The 14,167-nt window shown below is 40.5% G+C and overlaps 1 protein-coding gene across 1 annotated transcript in view; it reads right to left on the reverse strand.

The window, feature by feature from the left end:
- The window catches only part of map2k4a (mitogen-activated protein kinase kinase 4a), a 206,060-nt gene that overhangs the window by 115,393 nt on the left and 76,500 nt on the right, over positions 1 to 14,167 (reverse strand). Inside the window, exon 3 of the mRNA XM_068057961.1 lies at positions 7,004 to 7,109. Coding sequence (XP_067914062.1) covers positions 7,004 to 7,109 — 106 coding nt within the window. The remainder of the gene's footprint in view (positions 1 to 7,003; positions 7,110 to 14,167) is intronic.

A 14,167-nucleotide genomic window follows, 5' to 3' on the forward strand; every position in this document is an offset into this window, starting at 1 on the left:
TGTAAGGATGTTGGTCTCGTTCCGGTTCAGGTGCAACCCGTCTGACTTGTACAGGTGCCACCTTCGCAAGAAACAGACCCGGTGATTCAGGAAACTAAAGCCCTCCCTCCTGCACCATCTCTTCAGCCACGCATTCATCTGCTGTATCTCGTATTCTTATACTCACTAGCACGTGGCACTGGGAGTAATCCAGAGATTACAACCTTTGAGATCCTGCTCTTGTAACTTTTGTGCCCGAGCAGACTTCAAGATTCTGGGGCACAACTTGTTGGAAAACTGTCGTTTGGAGCCTGTCTTCAATCAGAGGATAATCTTTACAAAGCGAATCCCACCAAAATTAATAGCATACAAAAATACAACAAAGAAAAAATTGACAAGTTGAGAGAATAGGATTAAGATAAAAATCACTGAAGATAGTTTCAATAGTCATGTCAGCGGAGTCCTTCACAACAGAGTTAAACAAGTGTTCAAATTGTACTCCAAACAATTATGAACTGTATTACTTTCAGAAGCTGAACAGCGATCTTTTAATTTTAATACTTCTATGCTTTATGAGGGACAATACAGTCCAAATTAATAATCCTAAACCAGAAAAATGTAAATTCTGATAACATGCCTAAAATGTGCTATTGCTGTTCCAAAGTGCACACGCGTTAGAAAATTGCAATCACTGTTCCTGTGTAAAGCCAATTTCATCTCACTACTGATCGGGATTATTTCTTATAAAGGGAAATATGTGACCAAGATGATGACACAAGTAAAAGGCTAGGACATTCTCCAAGAAATACACTCAAATTTGAGGAAACAGAAAGTGGCTGCAGTACTGGAGTTTCTCATGAATCAAAAATACCCAAAGTCATTACATAGCCATTTCGCTAAGAACTCAAAGGCTCAATTGCAGTTATTTTTATGTTCTGCGCAAACTTCAGCCCATCAATCATGTCAATAGAGTATACAGAAGCGAAATCAATGCACAACACATTAGAGCTTCTAAGTACTTTGGAACAGAGCAACAGGGTGTGGACTGGCATCAACTCCGTGCCAAGCAAGCAACTAATTTTTTTCTACGCCATTTTAGAATGGCAATAAACGGAAGCCAGATGCTTCTCACCATTGAATGCAATAATTGTACAGACAGGCACACTAAACTTCTCTCGGATGCCTCCTAGTGGGCAGAGTGGCATTAGCTTAGATCTCCAGCCTGCCCTCTTATCAAATGACAGAACATAGCAGCATCAATGACGGTGGCTTAGATGGCTCAGCAGAGGGAAGGAGGCAGAAGTGATTCAGTTCAGAAGGACATTCCAAAATGAGGGGCAGTCAGATGCCCTGCATCTAGGCTTGTCCCAGTAGCACTGGTGTGACATTTAAGGGTGAATGAGATTTTAAAAACACTGCATGGCAATACAGGTTTAAAAGAGTCAATTATCCTAAGCATTTTATATGTTCTGCATTTTTCAAATTTCAAAAGATGCAGGCTGGTTCAAAAACTGAGCTTGTGCTTAACAATCCAAGCAATCATAAAACCTTCAGCCGAAAGTGTCTCCATATCAGAGATCAAATGCAGCGATACTTTGTCTGATAAGCTAAGCAAGCCAAGAATTAATTTCTTCATATTTAAAAAAAATTCTTACTAGATTTAAAAGTTACTGAAATTCATACCATACCATGAATGATTCCATTAAAACTGGGAGGGAAGAGGGACTAAAACTGATATTAATTACTCAGATGTTGATTTCAATCTTCAAATACACTGGTTATTTTCAGAATTCTTGTGTAACACACAGCTCTTCATCATTCTTCTGGACCTCCTTTACAAAAAAGGACCACAATCTCCACTTTTCTTCCCCAACACCTATCCACACAGCCAATGTTGAGGCTGCCTAAGCAGATTCATGAGATTGGACGTAGGGCCCCCAATTTTAATGAAGGCAGGAATGGTGTGCACTAGCTCCAAAAGCAGGCAGCATAGCTGGAAACAGAGACTAAGGCCCAGCCAACCTTAACAGCCAGCCCCATTTCCATAAATTTTGCTGGACACCTGCCAGTGTCTGACCAGATCCACTCCTTGTGCGGGATCATGAATTCAGCAAACAGGAGAACTCCATCCAGAAGTCAGCAAAGTGTTGGGGAGGATTCCAACGGAAGCTGCCTGATCAAGACAGGCCCACTGTTTGCTTGTGGGGCCCGGAGTGAGCACTGGGTCACCTAATCCTTTATAATAAAAATAAAGTTACCTGTTGAGCAACGTTTTCCCCTAAGCTACACAGATGCACAGCATCCCGAAAGTCCCTGCACAGGCCGTGCTCAAGTCGGCCCCTTTAAATTACTGCACATTTAAAAGATGCAGAGCACTTAAATAAATCGTCTACACAATCCCAAAGAGAGAACATTGCTGCTGGGCCTTTTCTGTCCCATGATCCATGGCCCCACGATGACAGGTCCCGGTGGGCAAACCTTCAATCATGCCTCAGAACAAAACTGCAGTTAGGTCAGAATATGCCTCTTTCCTGCAGGCATCCTGCTCACCTGCTCAGAACAGCAGATTAATACTGGGAACTGATGGGAAGAGACTTATTTTAACTGCAGTGTGTTGAAATTGGAGCCAGAGAATTAGGAAACTATTCAAATGTCAAGGGCATCACACCCAAACCCAATCTTGCTCCCATCATCGGGTTCCCTGTGACTAACTAGCAGCAGGTCACTGATCAGCACTAGGAAACCGGTTCATATTCGTACCTTCTCCAACTAACTAGAGCACTGAGGCCAACTGCAGCATCCCAAATGCTGCTCTGGCTGAAATTGGCTCATAATCGACCAGAGACGATACCTGTGTTTAATACAGGAATGGGACAAACAGCTGATTAAGCACAAGATGCAGCCACTAACAAATACAGCTCAGCTCACAATTACACATTTTTCGACTATACTATAACAAACACTGGCAGAACATTTTTTAAAAACACGTCAACAGCACCAAGACATGTCCAACAACATAAACCTGCATTGCACTGCCTTGCTTTTCCTCTTCATTTTATGAACCTTGACTTAACCACAGGATATTGCTCAAGCTAGCTGTTTTAATCAAACCATCAATGCAAAATATAGTATGTTATAATTCAATTCAAGCATGACAAAAGTGTTATCTCCCAGAACAGAAATCATAAGCATAATTTCTTGATTTCCAAGACATATGTGGTGTGCAGCAGTCCATCAATATTTGCATTTGCTTCATAAAAAGCGTAACAAATTGCTGAAAAGAACTTGCCAGAACTTATTGGGAATAAAAGCCATCAAAATTCACAATGTGTAGATACTTTTAATCAGAGACTCTTACAAGGTGGCCAATTGGCCCATTGTGCCTATGCTGGCTCTTTGAAAGAGCTTTTCACTTCGTCCCATTCCCTTGTTCTTCCCAATCCTGCAATTTTCTCCCCTTCAAGTATTTATCCAATTCCCTTTTGAAAATTACTACCGAGTCTACTTCCACTACCCTTTTCGGCAACACATTTCAGATCTCAACAGCTAGCTGTTCAAAAATATTCGCATCTCACTTCTGGCTCTTTTGCCAATTACCTTAAATCTGCTTCCTCTGGTTACAGACTGCTCTTCCACTGGAAACAGTTGTTTCTGGTTTACGCTATCAAAACTATTCATGATTTTGAAAGCCTCTTAAATCTGTCTTAACCCTCTCTGCTCTTAGGACAACAACCCCAGCTTCTCCAGTCTCCCCATGTAACTGAAGACGCTCAAGCCTGGTATCATTCTAGTAAGTCTGCTCTAAACCTCTCCAAGGCCGCGAAATTCTCTCGAAAGTGCAGTGCCCAAAATTGGATGCAATACTCCAGCCGAGTCCTAACCAGTGATTGATAAAGGTTCATCATACTTCCTTGCTTATGTACTCTATGCCTTTATTGATAAAGCCAAGGATCCCATGTTCATTTTTTTTTTGTAAACAGTCCTTACTTGTCCTACCACCTTAAACCATTTATCCACATATACCCTCAGGTGTCTCTGTTCCTGCACCCCCTATAAAATTGTACTATTTAGTTTATATTGCCTCTTCTCATTCTCGCTTCCAAAATGCATCACCTCACACTTCTCTGCATTAAATTTCATCTGTGAAATGTCTGCCCATGTCCTCCTGAAGTCTGCTCCTATGCTTCTCACTGGTTACTACTATTCTGAGGCTTGTCTCAAGAGTTGAAGATACACCCAAATGAAAATTGGGTTGTCAATGCATTAAACTGAACATATACTCCACAACTTCACAGCTGAATCCTAGAATAAATTTTCTTCAATATAGCCAGTTTTCATGCAAAGACCTGCATATTTTCACAGACCAAAAAGACAACAATTTCTGCAACAATTAAAAGTTCTTTAAAATAAACTAATTTTGCCACAGATTTACTATATTAGCATGTCAAATTATGACTACAAAAGCCAATATATCGAAAAGTTAGCTTTACAAATGAATGTTTTCTGTTAATTAAGGTGTGCATATAAAGGTTCAGAACAGACATGCAATTATTGAGTAGCCATTTCTCTAATACCAGATTCAGAATATACTTGTCATAACATTTTATACAATGATCAAGTTCAGTAGCTTCACAAACATATAAGTAAACACATATGTTAAACCAATTTCTTTTCTTTCTCCCTCTTTTTTTTAAAAAAAAAACTGCCTGCCACAATCTTTCACCACCTAAGTTTAAGGGTCCATGGTTACCGATGTCTGCTCTCAATATGACTTTATGAGGCAATTGACAGTAAATGCACCTCAGTTCGCAAGGACTGACTGCTCCCTCAGAACTCTACTACCATTCGTAAAGTCCACTGAATTAATGGAAACTAGTTGGAGCTTCAATTCTGATCTTAAGGTTGTAAGTGAAGCACTGAACCATTATGAGCTAGAAACCACACTGATTTACTAGAAATTTTGTTCATTCTTTGGAAATAATAGGCACATAAGTAACATATGAATTGACAATAAAATAACCAATAAGAATCTTCAAAGTATTGTTATAAAGTAAATTAGTCTCACTAATGGGACTTTTGTCTGATAGAACACCAAGTCCAACTATTAGTTGTCAATCCATATTACAATAGACAAATGTTGATGCTTCTTTTTTTCATTCAAATATTGACTGCAAGTTATAAAACAGAATACATGCAAACAGATATCTGCAACAATCAGCTTCGGCCATACAACATCTATGTAACAAAACAGGAAATTGAAAAAAATTCATTAATATTTTTACAGAGATTGCTAACTTATAAATGATAGTCAGTTGTCACCATGTTTCTCAATTTCAATTACGTTAACAACGAGCTGTCACATTCACCATGATAGAATATTATTCAGCAGAACTCTGGCAAATACAAAGTAATCTAAAGCACTCAAATCTCAGTCATGACATCCCCACAGTACAAATTTCACCTGGTTAGCAACACAGCACTGAGTGACAGGTAAGACATCTAACCAATAGGAGCAATGATACTCAGGCTGCACTTCAAATTTGGGACAAAATTAATAGTCATATGGACAAATGCAGGTTAATTAAAGAAAACCAGCATGGATTTCTTAAGGGAAAATCATGTTCGACTACCTTGCTGGAGTTTCTTTTGAGGAGGAAACAGAGTGGGTTGATGAGGACAATGCTGTTCATGTGGTGTACATGGACTTTCAAAGGGTGTTTGATAAAGTGCCACACAACAGACTTGTGAGCAAAGTTATAGCTCATGGAATAAAAGGGACGGTAGCAACATGGACACGGAATTGGTTGAGTGACAGGAAACAAAGAGTAGGGGTTAATGGATGTTTTTCGGGTTGGAGGAAGATTTGTAGTGGAGTTCCCCAGGGGTCAGTGTTGGGACCCTTGCTTTTCCTGATATATATTAATGATTTAGATCTTGGTGTACAGGGCACAATTCCAAAGTTGGTGGATGATACGAAACTTGGAAGCAATGTGAACTGTGAGGAGGATGGTGTGGAACTGCAAAAGGACATAGACAAGTTGGTGGAATGGGCGGATAGGTGACAGATGAAGTTCAATGCAGAGAAATGTGAAGTGGTTCATTTTGGTAGGAAGAACATGGAGACACAATATAAAGTAAGGGGTACAATTCTAAAGGAGGTGCAGGAGCAGAGTAACCTGGGTATATATGTACATAAGTCACTGAACGAGGCAGGACAGGTTGAGAGAGCGGTTAATAAAGCATACAGTATCCTGGGCTTTATTAATAGGAGCATAGAGCACAAGAGCAAGGAAGTTATGTAGAACTTATATAAGACACTAGTTCGGCCTCAGCTGAAGTATTGCATCCAGTTCTGGGAGCTGCACTTTCAGAAAGTTGTGAGGGCATTGGAGAGAGTGCAGAAAAGATTCACAAGAAAGAAGTTCTTCAACCAGTTATGAAGATAGATTGGAGAAGCTGGGACTGTTTACCTTAAAGAGAAGTTTGATAGACATATTCAAAATCATGAAGAGTCTGGGCAGAGTAGGTAGGGAGAAACTGTTCCCACTCGTGAAAGGATTGAGAACGAGAGGGCACAGATTTAAAGTAATGGGCAAGAGAAGCAAAAGCAACATGAGGAAAACTTTTTCATACAGCAAGTGGTTAAGGTCTGGAATGCGCTGCCTGAGAGTGTGGTGAAAGCAGGTTCAATTGAAGCATTCAAAAGGGAACGAGACTGTTAGATGAAGAGGAAGAATGTACAGGATTACAGGGAGAAGGCAGGGGAATGGCACTAAGTGAATTGCTCGTTCGGAGAGCCAGTGCAGACATGATGGGTCGAATGGCCTCCTTCTGCGCTGTAATTCTGTGAAATTTCTCACTGACTGATGAGAGAAAACATTAACCGAGACCATTCGCAGACCCATTTTCTCTGCTGGTTACAAAAAAAGGTGTGGAAAATAGTGCTCCAGGATTTGTTGGAGTGCATACATCATCAATCTCAACGGATTTTTTAAATTGAAGAACTAGAAAACTCTCCACTCACATGTGTGGGTTCTGAAAGTGAACTCCTCCCGTTGGATTTAATGTAAGCCTTGCTGTTGTCTTGATGGCTGGATTGGCAAAATTCAACTTCAATGCTTTGCGTTTAACTGTTTAAAAAAAGATAAGTAAGGGAACAGAAAGATATTATGTTAAATCATACCATCCACTAGGTCCGAGATGCTGTGCCTTTGCTCAGCAAATTGGCTAACTAAAAATAATTAGAACACTTAAGCACATGGAGACCTCACAAACTTATCCCCCATATCTTGAAAAGCCAGAATATTTTCAAGTCCATTTACAAGTCTTTAAACCTGCAAGAAAAACTAACATTGTACCAAGCAGAAAATGAATGAAATACATTTGTACTGTAACAGAAAAAATCCAACCACTTTTCTCTATTTCCCATTAAACAAGGCTACATGCTCCTTTGTTTACACAATATTTTCAGCCTATGACAAGGATGAAAATCATTCAAGAAATCTAGCATACAACACCCACTACTCCCAAATTGTACACCACAGACACGAATTCCTATTACATAATTCATTGAAGGATTGCTTAAGGACACATGACTGCATAGGAATGTAAACCAAATACATGTTTAATTCTACAATTAATTCAAGTACTTTATTTAGAATGTGATGTTGTACATCCATCAATTGGAAGAAAATGAGAACTGTCACTGTATAAAAGGAATTAAAATTTTCCTTTTTTTTTTAAATATATAGGGACGTACCTCTTGGCTGTACTGCTGTCTTTTTTCTGAGACTTCAGCAACAAATGTCTCGTGTGTGCAAGGTTCTGAGATTGCAAAACTATATAATCCTGTACTTTATACAGTAAAAATAGTTTTTCAAAGAAGATCAGAGCTGCTGGGAAGCAGCTGAGCACAATTGTTTTGTCATCCAACACCAAACTACCCACTCAGGAGAGTTCGCCAGACAACGATCAGGGATGAGAACTCCAGCTGAATTTTCTTCTCCCAAACCAAGGGGCACTCAGACTGTTTCTAGCAGTAATTCCATTACCCCAGCTAAACTTCATTAACTATGCACAGATTAGGAAATTAATCTGGACCTGATATAAATGGCTCAGCTCCTTGAAGCAAAAAACATGACTATTGGTTGCCAAGGACAAAATGTTGCCCACAGCAAGATTTTATTTGATATGGGACAATGAGGCTCCTTTCAAATGAACTGAAGTGAAGATTTTCCGCCATATACAAATGTAGCGATGAGTTACATTTTCCTACATGTTTATACATATCCACTAAATCCCACAAAAAGACAGATGACCATTCCCAGTTTAAGGAACATGTTTATTTTGCCATTTAAGAAACAAGCTATGCATTACATTGACATTTTATTTCAAATCTACCAAACAAGAGATACTGGGTTTTCCACTGAACTAGCAGCACAGCAACAAATATGTTTGATACCTGTGTCGGAATTCAAGTGAGTGTACTAACAAAACAGGATTTTTTAAAATTCATTTACAGGGTGTAGCTGTCGCTAGCAAGGCCAGCATTTACTGCCTTCCTGAACCACTGCAGTCCATTATAATTTTTCCCACAGTGGTTTTAATACAACTGAATGGGTTGCCAAGCCACTTGAGAGAAGTTTCTCAAGGGCAATTAGATATGGGCAATATATGTTGGCCTTACCAGTGACATTTACATCCCATGAATGAATTTTTAAAAAGTCAACAACATTGCTGTGGGTCTGGAGTCACATACAGGCCATAACAGCAGATTTCCTTCCCTAAAGGGGACCAGTGCACCCGTTGGATTTTTATGACAATCTGGTAGTTACATGGCCACCAGTAGCTTCTTATTCTACAATCAAATGAATTGAATTTAAAGTCCCCATTTGCTGTGGTGAAATTTGAACTCAGATCTCGGGATCATTAATCCAGACCTCTGGATTATTAAAGTCAAGAAATACTGGAAATACTCAGCATGTGTGCAGCATCCATGTAAAGCGTTAACGTTTCAGGTCAATGACCTTTCATCAGAAGTAGGAAAAGTTAGAGATGGAATGGGTTTTAAGCAGGTGAAATGGGGGAGGTAAGGGAAGGTCTGTGATAGAGTGGAAGACAGGAGAGATTAAATTACAAAAGAGTTAGTTGTGGAGGGCCAAAGGGAGTGATAATGGGGCAAGAAAAGAAACAAAGAAACAAAAGATGGCCTGGATGCGACTCCAGACCCACAGCAATGTACAGCAGGTGTGATTGGCAGAATTATGAACAGCTACCGGCCAAAGGCAAAAACAGGAGAAAAAACAGGGTAAGACTGAAACATGTAAAGAAAAGGAAACGTGGATACCTGCATGGGTCCTAGCTATGACTGCCTTTTTGTGGGATATATAGAACATTCCTTGCTCCAGTACTTAGTCAGGCCCCCGCCCTCACTTTTTTCAGTACACTGGTGACTTATTGGTGGTACTTCCTGCTCTCACCCTGAACTGAAAAACTTAATTAACTTTACTTCCAATTTACACTGTTCTCTCACCTTCACATTTCATCGCCGACTCTTGCCTTCCCTTCCTCAACGTCTCGGTCTCCATTTCTGGGGATAGGCTATCAACCAATATTCACGATAAGCCCAGAGTCTCAAAGCTGCCTTCTTCACACCTGCTTCCTCTAAGGACTCCATTCCATTCTCCCAAATTCTCTGTCTCCATCGCATCTGTTCTGATGATGCAGCCTTTTATACCAACACTTCTGATATGACTTCCTTTTCCCTCAACTGAGGATTTCCACCACCATGGTTGACAGGGTCTCGATCTTGTCCATTCCATTTCCTGAAATTCTGCACTCACCCCTTCCTCTCCCTCCCAGAACAATAGGGTCCCCCTTGTCCTCACTTTCCACCCCACCATCCTCTGTATTTAATGGATCATCCTCTGCCATCTCCAGTGTGATGCCACCAAACATATCTTACCCTCCCCTTTCAGAATTCTAAAAGGATCGTTCCCTCCATGACCTCATAGTCCACTCCTCAGTTACCTCCAACACCTCCTCCCCTGCCCATGGTACCTTTCCATGCAAATGCAGATGCAACACCTGTCCTTTTACCTCCTCTCTTATTGTCCAAGACCCCAAACTCTCCTTCTAGGTGAAACAATGTTTTATATACCGTATTCACTGCTAAAATGTAGCCTGCTCTGCAATGGGGAAACCAAACACGGTTTTGCAGAACACCTCTGTTCCGTCAGCAAGCATGAGCCAGAGTTACCCATCGCCTGTCATTTTAATTTTCCACCTTGCTCTCACGCTGACCTGTGTCTCCTTGGCCTACTGCAGTGTTCCAATGAAGCTCAAAGTAAGCTCAAGGAACAGCACCTCTTCTTTCAATTAGGCAATTAACAGTCTTCCGGACTCAACACTGAGGTCAACCATTTCATTATACTCCATCTTGTTGCCCATTCCCTTAACCTGTCTATATCTGTGTCCTCCCCACAGCTTACGTTTCCACCTAACTTTTTATTAGAAAACTTAGATACATTACACTCTGTCTCTTTATCCAAGTTATTAATACAGATTGTAAATAGCTGAGGCCCTAGCACTGATCCTTGCGGCACTCCAGGATTTACTGCCTGCCAACTTGAAAATACATAAATACGAACATATGAATTAGGAGCAGGAGTAGGCCACTCGGCCCCTCGAGCCTGCTCCGCGACTCAGTACGTTCACGGTTGAACTGATTACTCCACATTTCCACATACCCCCGATAACCTTCCACCACCTTATCAAGAATCTATCTACCTCTGCCTTAAAAATGTTTAAAGACTCTGCTTCCACCGCCTTTTGAGGAAGAGAAAAAATGCCCCGTTTATATCCACTCGTTGCTTCCTGTCTGTTAACCAATCATCTATCCATGCTAATATATTGCCCCCAACTTCATGAGCCCTTATCTTGTCAACTGACCTTTTGTGTGGCACCTTATCGAATGTCTTTTGGAAATCCAGGGTATATTACATATATCTACCCTACTTGTTACATCCTCAAAAATCTCGAACAAATTTTTCAAACATGATTTTCCCTTAATAAAACCATGTTGATTTGTTTTAATCATACTGTGCTTTTCTAAGTGCATTGTTAAGACTTCATTGGTAATAGATTCCAGCACTCCCCCGACAGATGTTAGGCTAACTGGCCTGTAGTCCCTTGTTTTCTCTCTCCCTCCTTTCTTGAAAAATGATGTAACATTTGCCAATTACAAACTGATGGCACTCTTCCTGAATCAAAGGAATTTTGAAAAGTCATAGCTAGCACTGCCGCTCTATCAGCAGCTATCTCTTTTAGAGCCCTAGGATGTTGCCCATCAGGTCCTGGAGATTTGTCAGATTTTAGTCCCTTAAATTTCTCCAATACTTTTTCTGTGTTGATATGAATTTCCTTAATTTCCACACTCTTTTTAGCCCCTAGGTTATTGTCTATTTCTGGTATGGAACTTGTGTCTTCTACAGTGAAGACAGACACAATGTATTTGTTCAATGCCTCTGCCATTTCCTCATTCCCCATGAGAATTTCTCATGTCTCTGCTTCCAAGGGGCCAACATTTACTTTAGCTACTCTCTTCCTTTTGATATACTTATAAATGCTCTTAGAATCTGTTTTTAAGCTACTGGCTAGTTTACTCTCATTCTATTTTTTCCTTTATCAACTTTTTGGTGGCCCTTTGTTGGTTCCTAAAACACTCCCAATCCTCAGACTTGCTACTCTTTTTTGCAATATTGTAAGCCTTTTATTTTAATCCATTAGCCTTAACTTCCTCAGTGAGCCACAGATGGGTCTTTCTGGTTGAGTTTTTGTTTTTCAAAGCAATGTACTTTTGTGAAACATTTTGAATTATTTCTTTAAAGTCTACTTACCCAATTCACCTTAGCCAGTTCTCCCCTCATGCCATGTAATTAGCATTGTTTAAGTTTAAGATTTTGTTTGCGATTGAAGCATGTCACTTTCAAACTTGATGTGGATTTCAATGGTATTATGACTGTTTCCCAGTGGATGTTTTACTATGACATTGCTAATTAACCCTGCTTCATTACACAATACTAGATCTAAGATAGCTTTATCCCTAGTTGGCTCCACAATGTACTGCTCCAAGAAATGGTCCCAAAGACATTCCACAAACTCATCTTCTATACCACTTTCAGTCCTAGTCTATAAGATGATTAAATTCCATCACAACTATTACATTGCCTTTGTTACAAACTCCAATAATTTCTTGTTTAATGCTCTGTCCAATGGTATAACTACTGTTGGGGCCTATAACCTACTCCCACCAGTGTTTTTTGATTCTTGCTATTCCTTATTTCCACCCATACTGATGCTACTTGATGCTCTTCCGAGGCTAGATCCTTTCTCACGAATGCCCTTATGTCATCCTTTACCAACAGTGCTGCCCCTCCTCCTTTGCTGTTCTATCTTTGCAAAATATTGTGCACCCTGGAATATTTATTTCCCAATCTTGATCACCATGTAACCATGTCTCTGTAATGGCGATTACATCTAAATCATGTACCTCTATTTGTGCCACTAGTTCATCTATCTTATTGCAGATATTTTGTGCATTCAGATGTAGAACCTTGAATTTCATTTTTTTGCTTCTATTCCCTTCAATTACCTTATTTGCTGATATACAATTTCTGTTAAACTCTGTCCCATTCTGCTCATTTTTACCCACAACGCTATACTGTTCTGATGCCTTGGCCTTTCTCTTTGGATTTCTAAATCTCACCTCTCCTGAACACTCCCCCCACTCTTAATTCACATCACCTCCAGTCTTATCTGCTGGCTCACTCTTGAGTTTGTATGCACTTTCCCTTCCTGTCACACCCTGATTATCCCTTTGCTATCTTGCCTTCTCCTCTCTCTTTAAACCATCACATCTTCCCTCACCCCCACTATTTAGTTTAAAGCCCTCTCGACTGCCCTAGTTATATGACGCGCCAGAACACTGGACCCAGCACTGTTCAGGTGTAGACTGTCCCAACGGTACAGCTCCCACTTTCCCTAGTACTAGTGTCAATTCCCCATGAATCAAAACCCATTTCACCAACACCAATCTTTGAGCCACGCATTTAACTGTCTGATCTTATTTGTCCGTGACTCAGATAATAACCCAAAGATGATTCACTCAGACCGTAAGCTCTGCCCCCATTTTGTTTCCTTTTCTCTGCATATTTCAGTCTTACCCTTGTTTTTCCTCTTTTTGCTTTCGGAGGGCAGCTGTTCTTCATTCTGCCATTCACACCTGCTCCAGGCACATCTTTTGTTTCTTTCCTTGCTCTATTATTCCCTTTGACCCTGCATAACTAACTCTTGTCATTTAATCTCTCCTGTCTTCCACCCTAACACAGACTTTCTCTTTCGTTCTTGTTCTTCACCCTCTCCCATTTCATCTGCTTAAAACATATTGCATTTCTAATGTTTTCCAGTTCTGATGAAAGGTCATCAACCCGAGAGGTTAACTGCTACTCTCTCCAAAGATGCTGCCAGACCTGCTGAGTATTTCCTGCATTTTCTGTCTATTTCAGATTTCAAGCATCCACAGTATTTTCTTCTGAATAGCTAGTCTAGTAACCTAACTGCTATGCTACCGCACCCTTAGCTATATAATCACTGCCATTACATTATGGGACTATACACCCAGTTTACTGCAGTCATCTATTAACGACAATACTATATTTTTACCTTCAAAGTCTGAATGCTGAGCTGAAACGAAACACCCACTGTTTTAACATGTCTGGCTACACAAAACTGAAAACTGCAGAAAGCCAAGCTGGCAACAAAATTTGAATGCTTACTGCAAACAAAAGTTGATACTGCCAAATTACACTGGGAGCTCCTGGATGCCAGTGTGATCTGAGGCAAACACGTCTGCACTAAGTGTTTGCGGCTCGAAGAGCTTTGGCTCAGTGTCATTGAGCTGGAGGCCAAGGTGCAGACACAGCGATACGTCAGGGAGGGGGAAACTTACCCAGACATTTTATACCAGGAAGCGGTCATACCCCTTAGGATAGGGTCTTCTGATTTGGTCAGGGACAGAAGTGTGCAGCTGCAGCAGGTAAGGGGATCCAGAGGACAGGAGTGGAGGAGCCTCAGCGATTGTCCAACAGATCTGAGGTTCTTTCAGCTTATTTGGATGAGAGTGGGGGCT

The sequence above is a fragment of the Heterodontus francisci genome, chromosome 26 (genome assembly GCF_036365525.1).
Source record: "Heterodontus francisci isolate sHetFra1 chromosome 26, sHetFra1.hap1, whole genome shotgun sequence".
In the NCBI taxonomy this organism is placed as follows: Eukaryota; Metazoa; Chordata; class Chondrichthyes; order Heterodontiformes; family Heterodontidae; genus Heterodontus; species Heterodontus francisci.